Source organism: Terrapene carolina, unplaced genomic scaffold (genome assembly GCF_002925995.2).
Source record: "Terrapene carolina triunguis isolate 2854851 unplaced genomic scaffold, T_m_triunguis-2.0 Scaffold230, whole genome shotgun sequence".
NCBI lineage: Eukaryota > Metazoa > Chordata > Testudines > Emydidae > Terrapene > Terrapene triunguis.
Genome location: NW_020664581.1, coordinates 43,487 through 70,545, shown reverse-complemented (window position 1 = coordinate 70,545; position 27,059 = coordinate 43,487). Strand labels below are relative to the sequence as shown.

The window sequence follows — 27,059 nt, the reverse complement described above, 5'->3', positions numbered from 1 at the left end:
GTTGGCTGTACGCAGCTGCAGTCCCCCCATTGAGTAGACCTTCCTACCAAAGAGATCTAGCTTCTTGGCCTTCCCCTGTTCTTTGGCGTAGACCGTTGAAACTCCTGACGTTCCCTTTGGTTGGCCGCATCCACAACCAGAAAGTCCGGGGGAGGGTGAGCATAGAGGTACTCATGGCCCTTGGAAGGCACGAAGTAGCGCCTCTCCGTCTTTTTGACTGGGGTCTGCCATAGGGTGCAGGACGTGTCGGCATTTGTTTTAATCAGCGGTAGGGTGACCCTAGACGGGCCCGAGGGAGCCAGGATGTCCACTACAGAGTCCACATCCACCTCTACCTCCTCAGCCTGAATAGCCAGGCTCTGGGCGGCTCGTTTGAGCAGTTGTCGGAGCACCCAGTTGTCCTCCAGAGCAGGTGCCGCAGAAGTCCCTGCAGCCGCTTCGTCCGGCGAGGAAGAGGAGGAAATCACTTGCAGGGGACCTTCCTTGCTACCCTCAGCTCCTGCGGCACACGGTACTCGGGTTGCATGGCCAGTGCGGATGTAGGAGGCGGCACCGTGACCAGTATCGAGGTCGACGCCGAACGGTGCCTGCGGCGTCGAGGACATGGCCTCCATCGGTGCCGGTGTCTGACGGGGCAGTGCCGGATCCTGTTGAGAAGGAGGCACGCTCCTCTTGGACGGCGGTGCTGCTGGTGGAGGCATTTGCACCAGAGCCACTGACATCGAGGAGACAGACGTGGACCTGGATCGTGGGCCATGCACTTGGCCCTGGGCCTGATGGTAAGCCCAGGGGGTCCAGAATGGCCACTGGGAGGGCGGTTGCCATTGCTGTTGCCAAGGCGCCGGGTAAGGTCGCTGATTTCTTTGTGAAGCCGACCTCCTGCTCCTTGATCTATTAGAGCGGTAGGAGTCCGCCTCGGACTCCAAGGTTTCCGAGTACGAATACCAAGGAGAGGCAATACCCACTGTTGCTGGCGAGCAATACCACGAGTCCGGGGAACAGGGTGATCGTTCTCTCTGCGCCGGTGCTGCCGGAGCGGCACGGGGCGGGGACTGAGGCGTCATTATAGCCAGCTTGCCCCTCGATTGTGGGGAGGCCGGTACCAGGAGGCTTAACAAGTCTGAAGCCGCCTCGAACGCCTCCAGCGTCGATGGAAGGCGCACATCCTCGTGGAGGTCCGGGGACCTGGACTGGTCTGGATTAGACTGTACCCCCACAGGGGCAGGAGTTGACGGAACTTTGGGAGGTGGCGCCTGAGGCGCGGCTTGTCCCACCACACTTGTGGACGCCGCCGGCCTTTTAGGGTCCTGGTGGGGTGATCGGCGCCTCACTGGCCTCTTCTTTTTCGCGGGCAACGGAGACGGTGATCGGTGCCACATGGAGGCCCATTTCCTATGTCCCGATTCTCTCTGGTGCCAGGACTTAGAGTTCTTAGATTGGGCCTCCTCTCTGGCTAATGGTGCCGGACTGCTGCGCACCGAGGATGAGGCGCTGGGCGCCGGGTCGGCAGGCTTGGGGTCCGAGTGTGGCCGTAAGGCCGCCTCCATCAGAAGCACTCAGTCTTTGCTCTCTGTCCTTGAGAGTCCTGGGACGGAACCCCTTGCAGATGTGGCACTGCTCTCTCCAAGGCACCTCAAGCAGGAAGAGTGCGGGTCACTCTTCGGCTTAAACTTCCCGCAGTCCACACAGAGTTTAAACCCTGGGGACCCGGGCATGCCCCAGAAAGGGGCAAGGGTTACGTTGGGGAGGACCCCCCAACTACTACTATCTTACAACTAACTAACTCTAAAACTATGAGAAAAAAAGAGAACTATATACACAAACAGAGACACTGCTAGGCTTGCTGCGAGAGTGAGCAAAGTCCCAGCTAGCCGTCACAGACAGTAAGAAGTAACTGAGGGGGTGGAGGGTCGGCGGGACCCTATATAGGGCGCCATGGTGGCGCCACTGCAGGGAGCGCCCGGGCCAACCTTACAGATGCTGCTAAGGGAAAAATCTTCTGGCTGGCGTGCACGCAGCGCGCACACGCCTGCTTGGAATGGACATGAACAAGCACTCGAAGAACAACTTCAACTTCTTGAGAGACTTGTTGAGGCAACACAGGTCCAGGATGGGTCTGAGGCCTCCTTTTGCTTTTGGGATTAGGAAGTACCAGGAGTAGAACCCCTTCCCTTTCATGTCCCAAGGGACCTCTATGACGGTGCTCCCCATAAGGCTTTATGGAAATATGCTTATGAATATATATATATATGACATAACTGGAATATGTTTTATGCTACATATGCCATGTAACATATCTATATAAAGGTTATGATCTACTGAAAATATTCATCCTATTTGTATGCATGTGGCATTGTTGTATTCGAAGTTATGAATATTGGCTGTATACTTGTTTGATTTTGGGGGGAGGGATAGCTCAGTGGTTTGAGCATTGGCCTGCTAAACCCAGGGTTGTGAGTTCAATCCTTGAGGGGGCCACTTAGGGATTTGGGGCAAAATCAGTACTTGGTCCTGCTAGTGAAGGCAGGGGGCTGGACTTGATGACCTTTCAAGGTCCCTTCCAGTTCTAGGAGATAGGATATCTCCATTAATTTAATTAATTTAATTTAATTTTAAATAACCTTAGTAAGGCATTTGGTCAGCTTCTTTAGAAAGGAATTTGCAAGTTAAGTGCCCAGTCAAGAAGCACTTAACGCACAATGGATCTTGGAAGGCTCCAATCCACATAAGAAGTCTTCCTGGAGACATTCAAGATAGCATGTGGGCGATGGCTGCTGCCTGTAAAAACTGAGTCATGCATGGACATGTGACTCAAACTCCATTTTGTAGCTGGATTCTACACAGGGGGAGGAAGAGGTGTCCACCTACAAGAGAAAGTCTATTTATACCCCTGGGAGACCCCTCCATTTTGTCTTCAGCTGGCTAAAGAGAGAGCCTCTCCACTCCCAAGGATACCTGAAAGAAACTGGAACAAAGGACAGTAACTACAGGGGATATGAGTGATTGCTGGACCAAGACTAGAAGGATACTAGTCTGTAAAAGGAAGCTTACTGGAATTCCTCCAAGGGTGAGGTTTTTATCTGTATTCAGTTTTCTTACTGTATTAGACATAGACTTGCGTTTTCTATTTTATTCTGTTTGGTAATTCACTTTGTTCTGTCTGTTACTACTTAGAACCACTTAAATCCTACTTTCCGTATTTAATAAAATCACTTTTTACTTATTAATTAACCCAGAGTATGTATTAATACCTGGGGGGGGCAAACAGCTGTGCATATCTCTCTCTCAGTGTTATAGAGGGTGAACAATTTATGAGTTTACCCTGTATAAGCTTTATACAGGATAAAATGGATTTATTTGGGGTTTAGACCCCATTGGGAGTTGGGCATCTGAGTGTTAAAAACAGGAACACTTCTTAAGCTGCTTTCAGTTTAAGCCTACCGCTGTTAGGGGACATGGTTCCCCTATGCTTCCACCCATGAAACTATGATGCTTATATGTCGAATTTCCCACAATGAGATATGAAAAAAAACACATCAGCCTTTGTGGAGTTTCTACCTAACCCATCAGCTACGGGTTGGCTAATTTATCTCTATTTTTTTATCCAGTCTAATGTAACTGTGGATATTCTTGTACACGTCTATAATCCTTTATTAATCTTAAACATTTGGCCTCAATCTTGTGGCAACGAGTTCCATAAGTTAACTATGAGCTAGTAAAAACAAAAACAAAAAAACCCCCCACTTCTAATCAGTTTAAATGTATTGCCTTTCAATTGCATTGATGTCCCCTTGCTCTTACATCTCTGTCAACACTGCCTCCTCTGTTCCTATTTGATGGAAACCTGTAGCTCAGATGAAAGATACAAAGTTTTTTGGCCTAAAGAACAGATTATTCGTGTAGAAATAGCAATAGGGCTCAGATAAGGCATGCAAAGGGAAGCAGGCAGGTAAGTGGCTTGCAGAGATCACAGCTAACCACTCTGAGGGCATCCACACCATGAGGAAGCAGGCCAGACTCTGGCCTCCCACAGAGTGCCCATATTCCTGTTGGAGTGTTTCTAATAGCAGGCAGTGTGCCTCTAGGGTCAGGATATTCAGAGAGAAAAAAGGCCATTTAAAAAAAGGATCATGAATAGCAGGAGACATCAGGAACTTAATTAGCACCCAGATTCTCAGTACATGCTAGAGCTTTTCCTAAAGCCATATCTTTCCCACCTTCCTGTGATGCAGCTGCTCTTCTGGCAGGCTCTTTGCAGGCAACACTGACCCCTGCTCTGTCAGCTCCTCAATGCGTTTATTCAGAGCTGCCAGCTTGGCTTTAGCCTGCAGCTTCAGCTTCTTCAACTTAGTATCTGCAGCCTCCCTCTCTTCCTGTGGAAGAAAAGATGCAAAGACTGTACTCAAGGTTCCATAGCACCATCCACGAGGAAATTAATTCGCCCTGAAGCTGCCAGCTTGCAGTGTTAGGGAATGTCAAACAGACATTCACCCATGAAAGCTTATGCTCCAATACATCTGTTAGTCTATAAAGTGCCACAGGACTCTTTGTTGCTTTAAACAGACTTAAGTGTCTCCACATGAGAAAAGAGACCCCAAAGAAGCCAGAGACTGCACTCCACAGAAAACAGTAATAGCAGCATCTCAGGGTATGTCTACATTGCAATTTAACACCTGTTTGGCCCGTGCCAGCTGACTCCAGCTCACAGGGCTCAGGCTAAGGGGCTGGTTAATTGCGGTATAGACATTTGGGCTTCCAGTGAAGCCTGGGCTCTAGGACCCTGCAACGTGGGAGTGTCCCAGAGCCCAGGATCCAGCCAGAGCCCAAACGTCCACACTGCAATTAACTAGCCCCTTAGCCCAAGCCCCGTGAGTCCAAGTCAGCTGGTATGGGCCAGACCCGGATGTCAAATTTCAATGTAGACATACCTTCAGCCTTACTCCCAGACCCCTGGTGGAAGGAACAGTACCTTGAGTTCAACTTCTTTCTGCTGGAGCTGGGCATCCTTCTCTCGGACCAAATCCTTCAGCTGGACAGCCAGCTGCTCTGTGTGGGCCAGACGCTCCAGTATATCCTTGGGCATCTCCTCCCTGCTCTCCATTCCTGGTTCTGACACCTAGAGAAGGTCAAACGGAAACTCTGAAAAAGTAACTCACTAAAACTAATTCCAAGACCACAGCATAGTGCCCAGAGAGAGACCTGCAACTCTGTTTTTGGGTATGTCTACACTACGAGGGTAATTCGATTTTACTTAAATCGAATATGTGGAATCGATATTGCAAAGTCGAACGTGTGTGTCCACACTAAGGACACACTAAGGACAGTAATTCGACTTTGTGAGTCCACACTAACGGGGCGAGCGTCGATATTGGAAGCGGTGCACTGTGGGCAGCTATCCCACAGTTCCCGCAGTCCCCGCTGCCCATCGGAATTCTGGGTCGAGCCGCCAATGCCTTCTGGGTAAAAAAAATTTGTCGTCATCCGTCCGTCACTAACGCCCTCCCTCCCTCCATGAAAGCGCCGGCGGGAAATCAGTTCGCGCACTTTTCTGGTCAGTGACAGCGCGGACGCCACAGCACTGCGATCATGGATCACGCTGCGACCATCGCTGCACTTGTGGCCGTTCTCAACACCTCGCAGCTTATCAGACACCTTTCCCTGAGGCAGATGCAGAGAAATCGGGCGAGGAGGCTACGGCACCGCCGTGAGAGCCTGAAGTCGGAGAGTGGCACAGAGCTGTCAGAAACCACGAGCCCCAGCGCCCAGGACATGACGTTGGCAATGGGGCATGTGGATTTTGTTGAACGGCGATTCTGGGCCCGGGAAACAAGCACGGAATGGTGGGACCGTATAGTGCTTCAGGTCTGGGATGAATCCCAGTGGCTGCGAAACTTTCGCATGCGGAAGGGGACTTTCCTCGAACTTTGTGAGTTGCTGTCCCCTGCCCTGAAGCGCAAGGACACCCGCATGCGAGCAGCCCTCACTGTCCAGAAGCGAGTGGCCATAGCCCTCTGGAAGCTTGCAACGCCGGACAGCTACCGGTCAGTCGCGAACCACTTTGGTGTGGGCAAATCTACCGTGGGGGTTGTTGTCATGCAAGTAGCCAAGGCAATCGTCAAGGTACTGCTCCCAAAGGTAGTGACACTGGGAAACGCGCAGGTCATCATAGATGGCTTTGCCGCGATGGGATTCCCAAACTGCGGTGGGGCTATCGATGGGACTCACATCCCTATCCTGGGACCGGACCACCAGGCCAGCCAGTACATCAATAGAAAGGGCTACTTTTCAATGGTACTGCAAGCACTGGTGGACCATCGGGGACGGTTTACAAACATCTACGTCGGATGGCCGGGCAAGGTTCATGACGCTCGCGTGTTCAGGAACTCTGGTCTGTTTAGACGGCTGCAGGAAGGTATTTACTTCCCAGACCACAAAATAACTCTTGGGGATGTGGAGATGCCTACAGTCATCCTCGGGGACCCAGCCTACCCGCTAATGCCCTGGCTCATGAAGCCCTATACTGGCGCCCTGGACACAGAAAAAGAACTCTTCAACTACCGGCTGAGCAAGTGCAGAATGGTAGTGGAGTGTGCTTTTGGCCGTCTCAAAGGGAGATGGAGAAGCTTACTGACTCGCTGTGATCTCAGTGAAACCAATATCCCCATCGTTATTGCAGCTTGCTGTGTGCTCCACAATCTGTGTGAGAGCAAGGGGGAGACCTTTATGGCGGGGTGGGAGCTAGAGGCAAATAGCCTGGCTGCTGATTACGTCCAGCCAGACAGCCGGGCCATTAGAAGATCCCAGCGGGACGCCCTGTGCATCCGGGAGGCTTTGAAAGCTAGGTTCCTGAGTGAGCAGGGCAACCAGTGACTTTTCAGTTTGTGGACAGAAAAGCTGAACCTGCCCCCGTTTCTTTACCCAGTTCATTTTGACTATCCTCTCCAGTTACATACCCCCTTCACCCCCTTCCCCTTCCCAAAAAATAAAATCATTTCGATTTTGTTAATGAACACCGTTGTCTGTATTGCTGTTTTCGCGGGAATATTTTAAACCGGGGACGCAGACTGTGGCGGGGGGCGGGTTTAGTGTTCTGATGCAAATGATGCTTCTAAACTCCCGGAATGACAGGCTCCGCACTGGTGGACTGGTTATTTCAATGGAGCCTGCCAGCACTCCTGGGGGGGACTGTGTGTATGTGTCGGCTATGTGACTTTCTGGCAGGGGGGGTAGGGTTACAGATCCCCTGCTGCGTGGATCTGTGAGCCAGGATAAGGACCGCTGCATAAGATCTGTAACCGCCCTCCCCCACCACAAAGTAACAGAGCAACCCCCCCCCCCCAGAACATGAAAACCACCTCCAAGACTGACCAGGGTAACCAGTGACCGCACTGTGTGTGTGTCCTGATGCTGGACCTGACCCCGCCTCTGTACCCTGCTAAAGGTCACTGTCCTGTCCAATTACCAAGCCCCTTCCCCCCCTCCAGACAGACTCTCCCTCAAAAGAACCTGACTGAAACAGTAATGAACAGAAACATATTTTTTATTAACAACCAGACAGGAAACTGGGGGGTGAAAGTCGGACGGGGGCTTGGGTGAGGCGGGCAGGAAAGGACTTTTCAAATTTTGGGCAATGACAGCCTTCTGGTGCTTGAGCAGTCTGCAGGGGTGGAGTGAGAGTTTTCACGGACTCTGCCACCCCTCCTTCTTTGGACTTTGGGAGAGGGGGGTATGGGACTTGGTGGCGGGGGACTGCGGTTCCTGATAGACTGCAGCGGGGCTCTGTCCTCCTGCCTCCGTTCCTGCAGAACATCAACAAGGCGCCGGAGCGTGTCCGTTTGCTCCCTCAGAAGTCCAAGCAGCGTTTGAGTCGCCTGCTGGTCTTCCTGCCCGCCACCTCTCCTCACGTTCCATGTGTGTCCGGTGCATTTGTGACAAATTCTCCCTCCACTAGTTCTGCTGGGCTGCCTGGGCTCAGGAGCAGCCCATTAGTTCTGAGAACATGTCCTCTCGCGTCTTCTTCTTTCTCCGCCTAATGTGCGCTAGCCTCTGGGAGTGTGATGCCAAGCTGGGTTAGGAGACAGTTGCAGATGTGGCTGTGGGAATGAGGAAAAGGCAGTGAATTCCTCCGAAAGATAAATGTGGTTGTGAATCAAGAACATAGTTTTTCTCTGTGAACAAGACCATGAACCACACCTATCACATGCGCACTCCGGACAAGGTCGAATTTTCGAACCTCGCCTTCACTGCCTGGGCTTTTGCACTGCCGATCTGGGAAGCGGGGCAGGACACGGTACTCTCTGTGGCAGGCAAACATGGTAAGCCGTAGACTTGTGGCTGCTTAAAACTGTAGGAGTACCACTGGCCTCCTTTCACATTGAAAGCACTGCCAGTCTGTGCTGCCAGCAATCGGCCAAGCAGGAACTCTGGCCCTGTCCCACCCCCTCGCGGATGAGCCAGGGAAAGATCCCTGTATGCTGCCCCTCTCCCGCCCCCACCGCGTGGCTGTAAACCAGCGGTCACAGTTCTGTAAAGGAACTTGTTGCAAGCAGTCCCAATACTAACAGTCCCCTACCTAATTCAAAGCAGGTCATCATGAGCGACATAACTCTCATGAGGATCCCGGACACCGAGATCCAACGGATGCTTCGAGAAAGCCTGCAGAGACCGGGGCCCTATGCCGCCATGCTATGCAAGGCAATGATACCGGAGTACCTGCTTGTCTCCTGGCGCGGGAACGTCTCCTACTTCGGAGGACCAAGTAAAGCCGCTCTCCCCAGGAACCTGCTGAACAGGCTATCCCATTACCTGCAGCAGAGCTTTGTGGAGATGTCCGTGGAGGACTACTGCTCTATCCCCGGATATATAGACAGGATTCTAATATAGCTGCAGTAGCAGGCACTAAAGAGTGGAGCAGCTTGGGCAGCAAAATCATGCAGAACCGGACACTATTTGATTTTTGTTTTTAAATAGTTGTTACTGATTACTTAAGCGCCCAGGGGGAAGAAATCATGATTCACAGATTGTTGTTAGTATTTAATATTCAAGTTTTGTAAAAAATAAAGGTTAATATGTTTAAAGCACTTACCGCTTGATCCTTCGCCTGAATCTGTGTCCAGGTTACATGCTGGGGAGGGTTGGTAGGGGATCTCTGTAACGGTGATGAAGAGCTCCTGGCTGTCGGGGAAATCAGCTTGGTAAGCGCTGTCGACTGCCTCGTCCTCCTCATCTCCTTCCTCCTCTTCCCCGTCCGCTGAGGAACCGGCCGTGGACAATATCCCATCCTCAGAGTCCACGGTCAGTGGTGGGGTAGTGGTGGCGGCCGCAGCAAGGATGGAATGCAGTGCCTCGTAGAAACGGGATCTGTGGGGCTGGGATCCGGAGCGTCCGTTTGCCTCTTTGGTCTTCTGGTAGCCTTGTCTCAGCTCCTTGATTTTCACGCGGCACTGCGTTGCATCCCGGCTGTAGCCTCTCTCTGCCATGGCTTTGGAGATCTTCTCGTAGATCTTAGCATTCCTTCTTTTGGAGCGCAGCTCTGAAAGCACGGACTCATCGCCCCACACTGCGATGAGATCCAAGACTTCCCGATCAGTCCATGCTGGGGCCCTCTTTCTATTAGATTGCACGGCCATCTCTGCTGGAGAGCTCTGCATCGTTGCCACTGCTGCTGAGCTCCCCTCGATGTCCAAAGAGGAACTGAGATTCAAACTGCCCAGACAGGAAAATGAAAATGAATTCAAATTTTCCCGGGGGTGTGGCTGGTCAGAGCATCCGAGCTCGGACTGCTGTCCAGAGCGTCAACAGAGTGGTGCACTGTGGGATAGCTCCCGGAGCTATTAGCGTCGATTTCCATCCACACCTAGCCTAATTCGATATGGCCATGTCGAATTTAGCGCTACTCCTCTCGTTGGGGAGGATTACAGAAATCGATTTAAAGAGAGCTTTATGTCGAACTAAATGGCTTCCTGGTGTGGACGGGTGCAGGGTTAATTCGATATAACGGCGCTAAAGTCGACATAAAAGCCTAGTGTAGACCAGGCCTTTGTGTTACAGCCTAGCCTAAATGCAGCTCCTCACAAACTTTCCATTTAGTCTAATGAACTAGGTCTGACCAGCTGAAATCACGAGGAAAGTTCCAGATACTCTCAAAGAATATTAAAAGGAGCATCTCTGCTGTAACAGGACATCAGCAAACTTGAAAGACTTTACACAGCAGAGATACCACTGCTCCCTATGCCATCCACTGCTCCTACAGCCAGAGTGCAACATGAGAGCAGGTCCCCATGTGATTCAGTAGTCCTCTTCCTCTTATGGAGAATGGTCAGCTCTCCAAAGCCCTCCCAGAAACCCCCTAGCTCACTTCAACTCTAGCTCCTTTCCAAGCTTTCAAGTTGATCTCATAAGCTGAAGAGATCATATGGTTCTGCACTGCAGCAGCACGGAAGATGCCATAAATGCAGAGGGAGTGGCAGAGGTGGGGGCCACAAGTTTGGGTGAGGTGCAAGGTGACAGGAATCAGGAGACAGTTATTCACAACACTAGTGCCTCGGACACCCTGAACCAGCTCTGAGCAGCAACAGTGATAGTTCTGGCATGAGAGAGTGTACTCACAGTGGTAGAGGACTCAACTTGTGCATCACTTCCATCCCCCGACAGCTCCTGCAAAACAGTGTTTGCTAACCCTGATAAGCGGCTCAGCATCTCAGGCCTGCAGCAAAACAGCAGCATAAAAAGAAAGACAACGACTTTAGGTAAGAGGCAAAAGAGCGAGGGAACACAAGTGCATCTCCCTGCTGATCTCCAGTACCATGCAACAAGAAACATTTCTTCCCTACTGATAAAGCAGAAGCCAAAGTAAAACCCAAGAAGTAAATAACTGTTATGCTGTGGCTAAGAGGGGTAATTCAGACCCTGGCTGTATAAGCAGGGGAATACAGAGTAGAAGTAGGGAGGTATTCTTTCCAATGTATAAGTGAGACAAAAAATGACCTACAAGAATGATGCAATATCTGAAAAACCTGACTGACAGGAGAGACTAAATAAGTGCGGGGTATGTCCATACTACAAGTGCTTCAGCTGCAGCACTGCCAGAAGCTGGCTACAGTGATCCACGCATTCATGACCTCCAGGCTTGTGACCTACAGGAATGAAGCCATATACCCTGAAAAAACTTCCACCTAGCACTAATATAGCAGCATACGCATTTAGTGACTGAAGTTGTTGAGAACACATTACTTCAGTGCTCTGATCTTTACACTGACACCTCCCATAGGAACTGGTTAGTATCCCTATTCTCAGTGTGGGGTAATGACAGTGCTGCATCATTCCTGTAGCCTATATAATATGCAGACCTTGCAACCATCTGCCTTTGAATAGGAAAAAATGTCATGTGCATCATACTTTGGTCACAGGACACAGACCAGTGTGCATCACTATTTTTGAAGTGGGGGCCACTTTGGCAAAAAACCTTCAATGTGAGAGCCACATGGGGTGTGGCTGAAGGTTCGGAGCATGAGAGGTGGCCCAGGATAGGGCAGAGGGTGAAGTGCGGGGGTGAGGGCTCTAGGGTGGAGCTGTGGATGACGGGTTTGGGGTGCGGGGGAGGGGCTCAGGGCTGGGGCAGAGGGTTGGGATGCGGGAGGGGCATGAAGATTCTGGTTGGGAGTGCAGGCTCTGGGGTGGGGCCAGGGATGAGGAGTTCGGGGTGCAGGCAGGCTGCCCCGGGGCTGAGGCCAGAGGACTCCCCCCAGCCTTCTCCCTGCTGGCAGGCAGCATGGGAGCTCCGGGAGAAGGGGTCCTCTCTCCCCCCTGCCAGCAGGCAGCAAGGAAGCTCTGGAGCCGGGGAGAGGGCCACAGCAGCCCTGCAAGCCTCAACTTGCTTTCCTCCCCAGTTCCTGCCCACCCCCCCTCTCCTCTCCAGGTTACAAACAGGCATTATGAGGTCACAATCCCCTTGCCCTTCCCATACTGCTAAATTGGAGGGGAGTCCCAGGAAGTGGTGGTTGTGAATGGAGGGGTATTAATGGGCCACTTCACCTTGAATGGTCCCTTGAAATGTGATAACTACTTAGGCTAAACAATCTGTTCCATCTTGTATTTAGCTGTGACACTTTGAGTCTGTTTCCCAGACCTGAAGAAGAGCTCTGTGTAATATAGGTATTACCCACCTTTGTCCCTCTCATATCCTGGGACCAACAGGACTACACCAATGCTGCATACTTTTATTAAAGTTATTTCAAGAGATGTCTATTTGTAAGTCCAGTTAAAAGCTAGAAAAGATTGTGTTCATTAAAGCCACAATCAGGGCTTTAACTTCTTTGTATCTTAATTATCTTCCCAGCTGCCAGAGTGTCTGCTCTGAGTCTGGGGCAATAAAGAGGGAGTTAAAAGTTGTTTTCCAATTCAGTGCTGTCAGGGGCTTGCCTAAGCACAGAATGGAACAGAGGTAGAACTTTGCTCAGCAGACTGCATGCATTTCTTGTCCCTTTATCTGCAAGCTTGGGGAGAGAAGCTGTGACTGAAGCTCCTTCCTCTACTTACTACCATCTTACTCTTAGCATGTTGGGCCTTTTTCTCTTCCTCCTGCATGTGAAACTGCTGAGTAACACCATTTTGGAGGGTTGCACTGAAGCTGTTCCTGTCCCCAGAGTTCCATCTGGCTATTGATTGGCCTACACACTGAGTAAGACAGAACCTAAAACCTCTGCTTGGTATTCACTCAAGCAGTTAACTATGGGCCATGATCCTCCTGCAAGAGGAAGGGAAGAAGGGGGAGACTGAGGGTACTGGTAAACAGCATTATTCTACAGACCCTTTAAAGTTCTGGATGCTGCTAAAGGCAACTTCTTAAAGTAGAACTCAATACTCGGGACACAGTGCAGTTTGGAACAAGGTGCCAGAAAGCTTGCAGAAAGAATATTTGCATTAGTGCCTTCAAGTCAACTGCTGCTCCCTGTCTTATTGTTCCTCCCCTCAAATAGGGTGGAAGCTTGTGGGAAAATCAAAATTAGATTGTTTGGCTCCATGCAGCCATGTCTCAGTGAAAATACCTTTCAATAAGCTGTTTTCTTTTCCCTCTTCTTACCTAGCCATCCTTCTACTATCATGATATTCCATCATGCTTTCTGGATCTGTCTTCCAAATTCTGGTGCTCTTAAGTTGAAGAGCAAAAGAAAGTCACTACTAAAGCTGAGAACCAGTGCACATGTGAACAAACTGGGGGGAGGGATAGCTCAGTGGTTTGAGCATTGGCCTGCTAAACCCAGGGTTGTGAGTTCAGTCCTTGAGGGGGCCACTTAGGGATCTGGGGCAAAAATCAGTATTTGGTCCTGCTAGTGAAGGCAGGGGGCTGGACTCGATGACCTTTCAGGGTCCCTTCCAGTTCTATGAGATAGGCATATCTCCATATATAATCAGTATGGATAAGGTTGAGAACTGCTTCATTAGGCATCCATGGTGGCATCTACTGTAACAGAAGAAACATTATGGTAGGGCACATATTTGGGTGCTACAAACACAAAGACCTGGGACTGAACTCAGGTCTTGGTAAGTCTTTCGAGTTCACTTTTAAAATATATTTAAATTCTTCCTGAAATCTTAGTACTTCTATGACACCTACAAGTGAGTCATTAATATTCACAATGGTCACTTACTCTTGATCTTTTTCAGTAATAAAAAAAATTTACCTAGATGTCCTAACAAAGATCAGGGCCCTATGGCACTAAGTGCGATGCAAACGCATAGCAAAAGACAATAATTGACCCCAAATAGCTTTCAATCGAAAAAGGCAAGGTAGACAAATGGTGGAACAAAGGAAGTATCTGTTATTCCCATGTTACATATGAAGAACTGAGACACAGGGATTAAGTGCCTTGCCCAAGGTCACATAGGGAGTCTGCAGCAGAGCCAGGAACTGAACTTAGATTTCCAGAACCTCAGTCTACTGCCTTAACCAGTATGAATGAATGAATGTTTAACTAAAACTAACAATATGTGCCTAAATTAAGGTTATGTCTACACTTAAAATGCTGCGCTGCACCACTGTAGCACTTCAGTGTAGACACTCACAATAGCGATTGGAAGGGTTCTCCACCTCCCCAAAAGACAGTAGCTAGGATGACAGAAGAATTCTTCTATTAACCTAACACTGTCTACACTTGGGGTTATGTCAGCATAGCTATGTCTCTTACTGGTCTGGATTTCATACCCCTAAGAGCAGAGCTATGTTGATGTATGTTTTCAGCGCAGACCAGCCCTGAATCACAGTATGATTATGTTGGTATAATTCCCATCCTTCTCCTCCCACTGGTAGTCTCCCTTACTTGCTTTATCCCAGTTTACATTTAGACTATCAGAATTTGGGGCAGAGGCAGTCTCTCCCTAGGTTTACCGTAAAATGCTCAGCAGACTTCTGGGTACTTTATTACAATGAACAACATTAATTTGAGAGATTCTTGTGGATGATGAGGTATTTCTTGTTGTTTAAGCTGATCATCTTCCAGAATGGCAGATTTTAGAGTTCTCTGCTGCACTCTGTGGCAGAGTGCACATATAAGAGAAGCATTCCTTTGAGATCATTCGCCAAGTTCTCCATTGGTATACGCAAGTCAATGTCAACATTTATGTCAACCATTAATTTAGATCCATACCTTCAAAGTAGATAACCGTGCCACAGAAACAGATGGCCACTACAAAAAAGAAACATTCCTATCACCTAAAGTCTTCTGTTAATGTAGGGGTGAAGGAAAGGAGCAATTCACATGGTTTCTTATTACTGTCACATTATTACTGTTTCAAACAGTCTGATAATGCAGTTCTGGAAACACCTACTGAGTAAAGTGACCATATTTTCAAAAGAATAAAAGGGACACTTATGGTGACATTTTTAGGGGGTTAAAATATACAAAAGACAAAGTACATTTAAAAAAAAAATTCTTATGGTGTCACTACTGCCAGCTTCTTACTCAGTAATAAAGGCATATGTCTTGGACTGGAGGATTTTAACATGTGGTAAAATTTTCAAAAGTGCTTAAGTAACTTAAGACCAAACATTTTTCTTCACTCCAAACATTGTTCAAACTGAACACTTCTTTCACTGGACTTAAAAATCTCTCTTTTGTAGTTAATACATTTGTTTTTGCTTTATCACAAACCAGTGTGTGGGAGTCATAACTTGGGGCAAAAAGCTGTTGTATATGCCCTCGCCACATTGAGGGAGGAGGCAAATTTCATGAGCTTACTCTGTACATATCTCTGTGCAGTACAAGACTGTATAATTGTGGGTTTACAGCCCAGAAGGGGATGTGCTCTTGAGCAGCTGGGCAATTCCTTAGCTCTAGCCTCCCCATGCAGAGCTGATCACAGCAGCCTGTAAGTACAGCAGCTGGGTGTGTCCCCTACCTGTGTGAATGCTGGTGAAAGAGCAAGCTTGGAGAACTTGGCAACGTAGCACAGCAACTTGGCAACTTAGCACAAGGTGAGAGGGACCCCAGGCTGGTGGGTCAGGGGGGCTCAGAGGTACCCCAGTTCCAGGTGGCACCCCGGGGGGAACCCGTCACAGGTAACATTGTCAATAGTACTGCAAAAAAGGCATAAGTGTTCAATATATATTTCTGCTTGGTATTTGGGGAAAAATATGTAATCATATATGATGCAGAAACACTTTCTATTCCAATAACAACTTGGGAAGATGTTAAACAGCAGCTACTAAAGCTAGACATTTTTAGATCTGCAGGTCCAGATAATTAGCATCCAAGAATTTTTTAAAAGCTGGCCAAGGTGCTATATTTTCAATAACACTTGGAACCCTGGGGAAGTTTCAGAAGACTGGAAGAAAACTAGAGATGCTCCAATAGTTAAAGAAGGTAAACAGGATGACCTGGGTGATTGATTATATGTCTGTAAACCGGACATCGATCCCAGACAAAATGGAACAGCTAATACAAGACTCGATTATGAAAGAATTAAAGGAGGGTTATATAATTAATGCCAATCATCACAGGTTTATGAAAAATAGATGCTGTCAAACTTGAGTTTTTTTCTATGAGATTACAAGTTTGGCTGATAAAAGGTAAAGTGTTGATATAACATACTTAGACTTCAGTAAGACTCTGACATGGTATTGCACGATATTTCTATGAAGAAACTAAAACCATACAAAATTAACATGGCTTATATTATATGTATTACAGACTGGCTGACATATCTCCAAATGTAATTGTAAATGGGGAATCATCAATGAGGGAGTGTGTTTCTACTGGGGTCCTGCAAGGATCGATTCTTGGCCCTACACCAGAGCCGTAACCAGGGCAGGGCGAGTAGGACAGTTGCCCAAAACGCAAAGGCTTGGAGGTGGGAAAATGACGAAAAAACAGTAGAGGGCGCAAATATGCTTGCTCACCCTGAGCACTAAAATGCTTAGTTACGGCTCTGCCCTACACTATTTAACATTTTGATCAGTAACCTGGAAGAAAACAAAATCATCACTGATAAAGTTTGCAGATGACACAAAGATTGATGGAGTGGTAAATAATGAAGAGGAAAGGTTACTGATACAGACCAGTGCAGATCACTTGGTAAACAATATAAGTTTTACTAACAGCCAAAAGTAAATGTATTCATCTAGGAAAAAAGAAAGTAGGCCATACTTACACTACTCTGAAGAAGATTTGGGGGTCCTGGTGAATAAATAGCTGAACATGGGTTCCCAGTGCAACGCCGTGGCCAAAACGTGAGTTTTATCAGATAGCTGCATTACCTGCTATTAAATCTCTTTGACAGAAGATTGATATTCTTGTTTCATGACTGTGATAACTTGGAAACTACAAACCAAGAGAAATCTCATGAGAACTTTTTTTACAAAATAGAATTAAGCTGCTTTGAGAATGTCTGTGGTTCTGGAAGGATTTAGCAAGCAGAGAACTGAGATACTGGAGAGCAACTGGGGGGAAGCATTTAGGTACCATATTTGAAAGGAAAGGAAATACTTGAGATGATGGAATGCCTTTGGTATTCCAGTAGAATAGAATCATAGAAAATTAGGGTTGGAAGAGACCTCAGGAGGTATCTAGTCCAACCCCCTGCTCAAAGCAGGACCAACCCAAACTAAATCATCCCAGCCAGAGCTTCGTCAAGCCAGGCCTTAAAAACCTCTGAGGATGGAGATTCCATCACCTCCCTATGTAACCCAGTCCAGTGCTTCACCACCCTCCTAGTGAAAAAGTTTTTCCTAATACCCAACCTAGACCTCCCCCACTGCAACTTGAGACCATTGCTTCTTGTTCTGTCATCTGCCATCACTGAGAACAGCCGAGCTCCATCCTCTTTGGAACCCCCCCCTTCAGGTAGTGGAAGGCTGCTATCAAATCCCCCCCCCACACACACACACACTCTTCTCTTCTGCAGACTAAATAACCCCAGTTCCCTCAGCCTCTCCTCATGAGTCATGTGCCCCAGACCCCAAATCATTTTCGCTGCCCTCTGTTGGACTCTCTCCAATTTGTTCACATCCTTTCTGTAGTGGGGGGGCGCAAAACTGGATGCAATGCTCCAGATGTGGCCTCAGCAGTGCTGAATAGAGGGGAATAATCACTTCCTTCGATCTGCTGGCAATGCTCCTGCTAATGCAGCCCAATATGTCATTAGTCTTCTTGGCAAGAAGGGCACGTTGTTGACTCACATCCAGCTTCTTGCCCACTAATCCCCAGGTCCTTTTCTGCAGAACTGCCGCTTAGCCAGTTGGTCCCCAGCCTGTAGCAGTGCATGGGATTCTTTTGTCCTAAGTGCAGGACTCCTCACTTGTCCTTGTTGAACCTCATCAGATTTCTTTTGTCCAATTCTCCAATTTGTCTAGGTCACTCTGAACCCTATCCCTACCCTCGAGCGTATCTACCTCTCCCACCATCTTAGTATCATCCACGAACTTGCTGAGGGTTCAGTCCATCCCATCATCCAGATCATTAATGAAGATGTTGAATAAAACCGGCCCCAAGACCAACCCCTGGGGCACTCCACTTGATACCGGCTGCCAACTAGACATTGAGCCGTTGATCACTACCCGTTGAGCCCGACGATCTAGCCAGCTTTCTATTCACCTTATAGTCCATTAATCCAACCATACTTTTTTAAGTTGCTGGCAAGAATACTGTGGGAGACTATATCAAAAGCTTTGCTAAAGTCAAGCTATATCATGTCTACTGCTCTCCCGATATCCACAGAGCTAGTTATCTCATCATAGAAGGTAATCAGGTTCGTCAGGCATGACTTGCCCTTGGTGAATCCATGTTGACTGTTCCTGTTGACTGGCTAACCTAGTGAGGAGGACTTTAAACTAGGTTCACCGGGTGAAGGAGACCAAAGCCCTGAGGTAAGTGGAGAAATGGGATACCGGGAGGAAGCACGAGCAGGAGAGTGCAAGAGGGGAGGATTCCTGTCTCAGTCTGAGAAAGCGGGACAATCGGTGAGTTATCTTAAGTGCCTATGCACAAATGCAAGAAGCCTGGGAAACAAGCAGGGAGAACTGGAAGTCCTGGCACAGTCAAGGAACTATGATGTGATTGGAATAACAGAGACTTGGTGGGATAACTCACATGACTGGAGTACTGTCATGGATGAATATAAACTGTTCAGGAAGGACAGGCAGGGCAGAAAAGGTGGGGGAGTTGCATTGTATGTAAGAGAGGAGTATGACTGCTCAGAGTTCCGGTATGAAACTGCAGAAAAACCTGAGAGTCTCTGGATTAAGTTTAGAAGTGTGAGCAACAAGGGTGATGTCGTGGTGGGAGTCTGCTATAGACCACCAGACCAGGGGGATGAGGTGGACGAGTCTTTCTTCCGGCAACTAGCAGAAGTTACTAGACCGCAGGCCCTGGTTCTCATGGGAGACTTTAATCACCTTGATATCTGCTGGGAGAGCAATACAGCAGTGGACAGACAATCCAGGAAGTTTTTGGAAAGTGTAGGGGACAATTTCCTGGTGCAAGAGCTGGAGGAACCAACTAGGGGCAGAGCTCTTCTAGACCTGCTGCTCACAAACCGGGAAGAATTAGTAGTGGAAGCAAAAGTGGATGGGAACCTGGGAGGCAGTGACCATGAGATGGTTGAGTTCAGGATCCTGACACAAGGAAGAAAGGAGAGCAGCAGAATACGGACCCTGGACTTCAGAAAAGCAGACTTTGACTCCTTCAGGGAGCTGATCGGCAGAATCCCCTGGGAGAACAACATGAGGGGGAAAGGGGTCCAAGAGAGCTGGCTGTATTTTAAAGAATCCTTATTGAGGTTGCAGGAGAAAAACATCCCGATGTGTAGAAAGAATAGTAAATATGGCAGGCGACCAGCTTGGCTTAACAGTGAAATCCTTACTGATCTTAAAAACACAAAAAAGAAGCTTACAAGAAGTGGAAGATTGGACAAATGACCAGGGAGGAGTATAAAAATATTGCTCAGGCATGCAGGAGTGAAATCAGGAAGGCCAAATCACACTTAGGAGTTGCAGCTAGCAAGAGATGTTAAGAGTAACAAGAAGGGTTTCTTCAGGTATGTTAACAACAAGAAGAAAGTCAAGGAAAGTGTGGGCCCCTTACTGAATGAGGGAGGCAACCTAGTGACAGAGGATGTGGAAAAAGCTAATGTACTCAATGCTTTTTTTGCCTCTGTCTTCACAAGCAAGGTCAGCTCCCAGACTGCTGCACTGGGCAGCACAGCATGGGGAGGAGGTCACCAGCCCTTTGTGGAGAAAGAAGTGGTTCGGGACTATTTAGAAAAACTGGACGAGCACAAGTCCATGGGGCCGGATGTGCTGCATCCGAGGGTGTTAAAGGAGTTGGCGGATGTGACTGCAGAGCCATTGGCCATTATCTTTGAAAACTCATGGCGATCAGGGGAGGTCCCGGATGACTGGAAAAAGGCTAATGTAGTGCCCATCTTTAAAAAAGGGAAGGAGGATGATCCGGGGAACTACAGGCCAGTCAGCCTCACCTCAGTCCCTGGAAAAATCATGGAGCAGGTCCTCAAGGAATCAATTCTGAAGCACTTAGAGAGGAAAGTGATCAGGAACAGTCAGGATGGATTCAACAAGGGCAAGTCATGCCTGACTAACCTAATTGCCTTCTATGAGGAGATAACTGGGTCTGTGGGATGAGGGAAAAGCAGTGGATGTGTTATTCCTTGACTTTAGCAAAGCTTTTGATACTGTCTCTCACAGTATTCTTGCCAGCAAGTTAAAGAAGTATGGGCTGGATGAATGGACTATAAGGTGGATAGAAAGCTGGCTAGATCGTCAGGCTCAACGGGTAGTGATCAATGGCTCCATGTCTAGTTGGCAGCCGGTTTCAAGCGGAGTGCCCCAAGGGTCGGTCCTGGGGCCGGTTTTGTTCAATATCTTCATTAATGATCTGGAGGATGGCATGTACTGCACTCTCAGCAAGTTTGCAGATGACACTAAACTGGGAGGAGTGGTAGATATGCTGGAGGGTAGGGATAGGGTACAGAGGGACCTAGACAAATTAGAAGATTGGGCCAAAAGAAACCCGATGAGGTTCAACAAGGACAAGTGCAGAGTCCTGCACTTAGGACGGAAGAATCCCATTCACTGTTACAGACTAGGGACCGAATGGCTAGGAAGCAGTTCTGCAGAAAAGGACCTAGGGGTTACAGTGGACGAGAAGCTGGATATGAGTCAACAGTGTGCCCTTGTTGCTAAGAAGGCAAACGGCATTTTGGGCTGTATAAGTAGGGGCATTGCCAGCAGATCAAGGAACGTGATCATTCCCCTCTATTCGACATTGGTGAGGCCTCATCTGGAGTACTGTGTCCAGTTTTGGGCCCCACACTACAAGGAGGATGTGGAAAAATTGGAGGGAGTCCAGCGGAGGGCAACAAAAATTATTAGGGGGCTGGAGCACATGACTTATGAGGAGAGGCTGAGGGAACTGGGATTGTTTAGTCTGCCGAAGAGAAGAATGAGGGGGGGATTTGATAGCTGCTTTCAACTGCCTGAAAGGGGGTTCCAAAGAAGATGGATCTAGACTGTTCTCAGTGGTACCAGATGACAGAACAAGGAGTAATGGTCTCAAGTTGCAGTGGGGGAGGTTTAGGTTGGATATTAGGAAAAACTTTTTCACTAGGAGGGTGGTGAAGCACTGGAATGGGTTACCTAGGGACGTGGTGGAATCTCCTTCCTTAGAGGTTTTTAAGGTCAGGCTTGACAAAGCCCTGGCTGGGATGATTTAGTTGGGAATTGGTCCTGCTTTGAGCAGGGGGTTGGACTAGATGACCTCCTGAGGTTCCTTCCACCCCTGATATTCTATGATTCTATGATCACCTTTTTCTCCTCCAAGTGCTTAAAAAATAGAGTGAAGTGTTTTAATTTAACCTGTTAAATAGAAGGGAATGGAGAGAACAGGAACTCTCACGCACACTTTCAAAGTGGAAGTTATTGAGAACTTAAGGAGGTATGTAAGTTTTATTTGAGTTACTTTTTCTATGACTAACGATCATTGCTTAATAAATGGATAGCTGGCAGATATTCAGATACAATGCCCTCACATGCACTGGATTTGATGCATGTTTTTAATGGAGGGCAAGGTGCTAGTTTACCACAAATGCATAGTAGTTAGGCCTTTGCTTGAGATTACTGGTATTACAGAAGCATCTAGAGGCCTCAATATGCAAGGTGCTGCACAGATGTGAAGTAAGAGGATTGGCACAAAAACTAAGTTTATTATTTAGCTTTAAGGCAAGACACAATAGCTGGATGATACAAACAGACTGAAGGAAGGGGGAGAAGAAAGATAAGGCAAGAGTGAAACAATCAAGTTATATAGATTTTCTTAGATTCATAGATTCCATGGCCAAAAGGGACCATTGTGATCATCTCGTCTGACTTCCTGCATCACACAGGCCAGAGAACTTCCCCAAAATAATTGCTAGAGCATGTGTTTTAGACAAACATCCAATTATAATTTTTAAATTGTCAGTGATGGATAATCCACTCCAACTCTTGGTAAATTGTTCCAATGGTTAATTACTCTCACCATTAAAAATTTACACCTTATTTCCAGTCTGAATTGGTCTAGCTTCAACTTCCAGCTACAGGATCATGCTATACCTTTCTCTGCTAAACTGAAGACCCCATTATTAAATATTTGTTTCCCAAGTAGATACATACAGACTGTAAGCAATTCACCCCTTAATCTTCTCTTTGTTAAGATAAACAGATTGAGCTCTTTGAATCTATCACTATAAGGCAGGTTTTCTAATCCTTTAATCATTTTTGTGGCTCTTCTCTGATCCCTCTCCAATTTATCAACATCCTTTTGAATTGTGGGCACCAGAACTGCACACAGGATTCCAGCAGCCGTTATGCCAGTGCCAAATACAGAGATAAAATAACCGTTCTATACTCCTACTAAAGAGTTTCCTTTTTATGCCTCTGAGGATTGCATTAGCCCTTTTGACCACAACATTGCAACGGGAGGTCATGTTCAGCTGATTATCCACCATGACACCATAATGTTTTTCAGCCACTGCTTTCCAGGAGAGAGTCCCCGATCCTGTAAGTATGGCCTACATTCTGTTCTTAGATGTACACATTTACATTTAGCTGTATTAAAATGCACATTGTTTGCTTGCTCCCAGTTTTCCAAGCAAGCTAGATTGCTTTGAATCAGTCCTCTTCATTATTTACCACTCCCCTAATTTGTGTCCTCTGCAAACTTTAATAGCTATGATTTTATGTTTTCTTCCAGATCACTGATAAAAATGTTTGAAAGCGCAAGGCCAAGAACCGATCCACACGGGACCCCACTCAGAACACACCTGCTTGATGATAATTCTCCATCTACAATTACATTTTGAGACCTATCACTTAGTCAGTTTTTAATCCATTTAATGTGTGCCATGTTAATTTTATATCATTCTATTTTTTTAATCAAAATATTGTGCAGTATCAAGTCAAGGTTGAACAGTAGTTGCAGCTCACCATCTACCTAGCCAGTGTGATCTCATGATTGCCCCATCAATAACATGCCCTTTTTTGGTAAGATTATGAGAAGTGATGGGAAGGCAACTCTTACATCATCTGGAGCTCTCAGATTTCCTTGACCTGCCTCAATACAAAGTCCAGCTTAGGTTCAATATTGAAACTGCACTTGTCCCACTGGTTGAAATTCTTGTCTTATGATGGGCAAACATTAGGTGTCCCTAATAAGCCTGCAAGGCCCGTAAGTAGTCTTTGATATGTTGAACCAGGAGGTATTATTAACCTGACTGTAAACCCTGACAGGTGTGAGCAAGATGATACTTGAGTGGTTCCATTCCTATCTTTCACAGTGCACTGGGTGGTGTGTAACTGCTCATTGCCACAGAGAATCTTCTCACTTAGGGTTCTGCAGGGTTTTAATCTATCATCTGTCCTGTTCAACACTTGTGAGGTTGCTGGGAAGAGAATTAGTGGGTTGGGAAATGGTGCCATCAGTGTCTGGATGAAACTCAGCCCTAGGTCTTTCATCAAATTTGGGCAGTACAGCACTTTTGTTTTTCCAGTGCTTCTCCTATCTTGAGCTGCAGCAAGGTCACTCATCTAAACCCTAATCTAGATAAGAAACAGGAAATGCTAGTTGTTTGGTGCAAGCACCTAGATAACTTAGTGGGGATGCCAGCCCCAATGACTGTGGCCACCATCTGTCTAAGATTCATAATCTGAGGGATATTTCTGGATCCCCCTGCTTCTTCTCCAGTCTCTAGAGGCAGCATTAGTCAGAAGCTTCCTTTTTTATACAAAAATTCCAATCAGTTACCTCAACTACAGACCCAACCTCATTTATCCCCACATTTGGATCCCTGGAATGGACTCCACATGGAGCTACCCTTAAAAATCACTCCAAACACTCATATGACAAGAGTCCTCTGAAGTCTGCACTAATTTCATACTTACTTGTGAATATAGTTCACAGAAGTGATATACAAGACTTGCCTAATGCCTCAGAGCCAAGGACATGTTGGTTGGCGAGATAAATTACCTCCTCCTTACATAGTCTCCATACACAAAAGCACCTAACAACACACAGCAAAGTGAAGAGAGGAGAATGTTGCCCTACCAGGATAACAATGAATACAATGTACACCGCTACCTCGATATAACGCAACCCGATATAACACGAATTCGGATATAACGCAGTAAAGCAGTGCTCCGGGGCTGCGCACTCCGGTGGATCAAAGCAAGTTCAATATAACACGGTTTCACCTATAACGCGGTAAGATTTTTTGGCTCCCGAGGACAGCGTTATATCGAGGTAGAGGTGTATTTGTATTTGGTATCCAATTCTATTACTGTGATTAATTTCAGTTAGGGCCCTACCAAATTCACAGCCATGAAAAACGTGTCACGGACCGTGAAGTCAGCCTTTCCCTGTGAAATCTCATCTCCCCTGCTGCTGGGCCAGGGGCTCCCAGCTGCTCACGCTGGGGAGGGACAGGAGTTGTCCTTCCCCTGCATGGCCGCTCTTAGTGGGGAGATCAGACCCACCTCCAGAGGCAGCGCAGAAATGAGGGTGGTACACCCTCACTTCTGCACTGCAGCAGCCTGGGAGCTGGGCTCCAGTCCCTCCTCACTCCCCCCCACCTCCGGCCCGGCTCCAGCTGGTGCAGCCCTGGCTCAGGGCTTCCACCATCACCCCGCCCCCAAGCCGGGGCAGTTTCCGCCCCCCCCACTGGGGCTCGAGGCCGTCCAGGCTCAAGGCTGCCCAGGCTTGAGGCTTCAGCCCCACTGCTGCAGATGGGGTTTGGGGTGCCCAGGCTCAAGGCTTCTTCCTCCAGGACTCTGCTAGGACTCAGGTGACCCAGTCTGGGCTTCTGCCTGGGGCATCTTCTGGGGCTGAGGCACTCATTTTTCCAGGGGGCCCCGCCTTAATCTGTCATTGGCCTGGACTAGCAGCCACAAGCCCCCGGCTGGGGCGCTCCCAGCAGCATGGGGGAAGATCTTACCCACCTTCGGGAACCACCTCTAACTGCAGGAAGCTCAGGGGCTGCTGCCTTCAGAAACCAGGTCTGAAGGCAGCACAGAAGTGAGGGTGGCAATCTTGGGACCCCCCCTCACAACAACTTTGCAACCTCCCCACGATCCCATTTTGGGTCAGGACCCCCACAGTTACAACACTGAAATTTTAGATGTAAATATCTGAAATTGTGAAATTGACCAATTTTAACACCCTCTGGCTGTAAAATTGACCAGAATGGACCCTGAATTTGGTAGGGCCCTAATGTCAGTCTATACAAATACATAGAATGCCAATCTATATATCCCAGTATAATTTGGGCCCTAGTTACCCAAGAGATGCCTCTTCTTCATATATCCCTATGACAACTGAGCTGGGATGATTTTGCTCATAGAGCCTTGCTTTGAAAATCTGGGGCTGGTGAAGGGGTGTTTCAGTAGAGTTCCTCTACTCTGAATGTTATGTCCCTTTATGGTCCAGCAAAGCCCAATTCCATTGCCTATCAGAGCATGGTCTTAGTGTAACAATAGATTGACACATAGCTCATCCAAGTTTGTATTATATATCTGCCCATCTCTGTAATAGCTGACATATCCCACCATTAAGTGACAGCAATATTTCTCTTTTCCTGAGAACAAGAAGCAAACTTCATTTTACTCCCTTTTTGAACAAATTTATGAAGTATGAGTATGAGGGAACTATCACTGTGACCAGGTCTAAGTCCGATAGCATCAGAATCTATTTTCTGCCAGTCACACATGGAAGTGGGCATTTTTTGCCACTGTCGCTATATAGGTGTCTAAGCACTGTGTGGAGTCCAGTAGGATTTTCAGGCTAAAAACTGATTTAACAATATGAGAGCAGATGCCTTTGAGGATTAGATTGTTGAGAAGAGTTTTTCATATTACTTCCTTCTTCCTACCAGCATCGCCTTACATCTTTTGTCTGGGTCAACATTTCAGGCTTTATCAGTTCAGAGGAAGGCAGCATGCACTTTTTTTGGGGGGGGAGGGGGGAGGGTTAACAATATTCTTGTAAATGATAGGTGCAAAGCTGATCCCTGTGTCTAGAGCTGGTGTGAGTGCAGCAAATGGTGAAGGCTCCAAAGAGACAAAAAAAATTCTTCCAATGGAACTAAATTGTCTGAATTACTTCTAATTAGAGTACTTGCAGCTTCATCTGAACAACACAGCAGGAAATTTTATTTAGGTTAAATTAGACTATATTGGAATTATAGTAATTTCAAAATGCAATTTGGCTGCTAGAAAAGTCTCTCTCTAAACTCTGAGGTCAAAGGTTCTCAGACTTTATCACATACCACAGTTTAACAGATTACTTGTGATTCAACACTTCCCTTCCCATTCACGATTTGATAACATCTACAGCAATTGTTTACATAGAGACAGTAAGAAAATGTGTGATTTAAAAGTGGTGCTTAGATTAGCTTTTTTCAATAAAAGCAAAACAATTACCTACTTTTGCTCTTCCTTTCACTCCCCGTGCCAAACTTTGCTATTCTCTCCTGTTGGACCCCCCCAGCTCAAACACTATTCCTTGCTACTCAGTTCCCTTCCCCCTTGCAGAGGGTCAGTTCGTGTCGCTGAAAGCCGCTCCTGTTTATTATCCTAGGTGGCAGCGAGCCCGCGGCTCCTCCTCTCTAGCTACTTTTTACACGCCTCCAGGCTCTTCCCTGCCGTGAAGCGAGAAGCAGCAGCACCCTGGGATCAGGCAGCGCCCCGCGGGCTCTCAGGCAACCGGAAACACGGGGGGAGGGAACAAAGGTCATTATTTCAGCAGCGACCCAGAGCTGCTTGGGGAAATGGTTCCTATTGGGAAGTGAGGAAGAGACAGCAGCGGGGGCCCGGAGCACGGCTCCCCCTCGGCCGGGCGGCGGAGGCCCGGAGCACGGCACCCCGGACGGAGGGGACCCGGAGCACGGTACCCCCTCGGTCGGGCGGCGGAGGCCCGGATCACGGCACCCCGGGCGGCGGGGGCCAGGAGCACGGCACCCCGGGCGGCGGGGACCCGGAGCACGGCCCCCCCTCGGCCGGGCGGCGGGGGCCCGGAGCA

At 47.8% G+C, this 27,059-nt stretch overlaps 1 protein-coding gene across 2 annotated transcripts in view; it reads right to left on the bottom strand.

The window, feature by feature from the left end:
• GOLGB1 (golgin B1) overlaps window positions 1-27,059 on the bottom strand; it is a 117,374-nt gene that overhangs the window by 89,796 nt on the left and 519 nt on the right. For both annotated transcript variants that reach the window (XM_026656379.1, XM_026656380.1), the window contains exons 2-4: window positions 10,609-10,705; window positions 4,970-5,116; window positions 4,218-4,373 (exon numbers count right to left, since the gene is read on the bottom strand). In XM_026656379.1, the coding sequence (XP_026512164.1) occupies window positions 4,218-4,373; window positions 4,970-5,116; window positions 10,609-10,698 (393 nt within the window). In that variant the 5' untranslated portion in view covers window positions 10,699-10,705. The remainder of the gene's footprint in view (window positions 1-4,217; window positions 4,374-4,969; window positions 5,117-10,608; window positions 10,706-27,059) is intronic.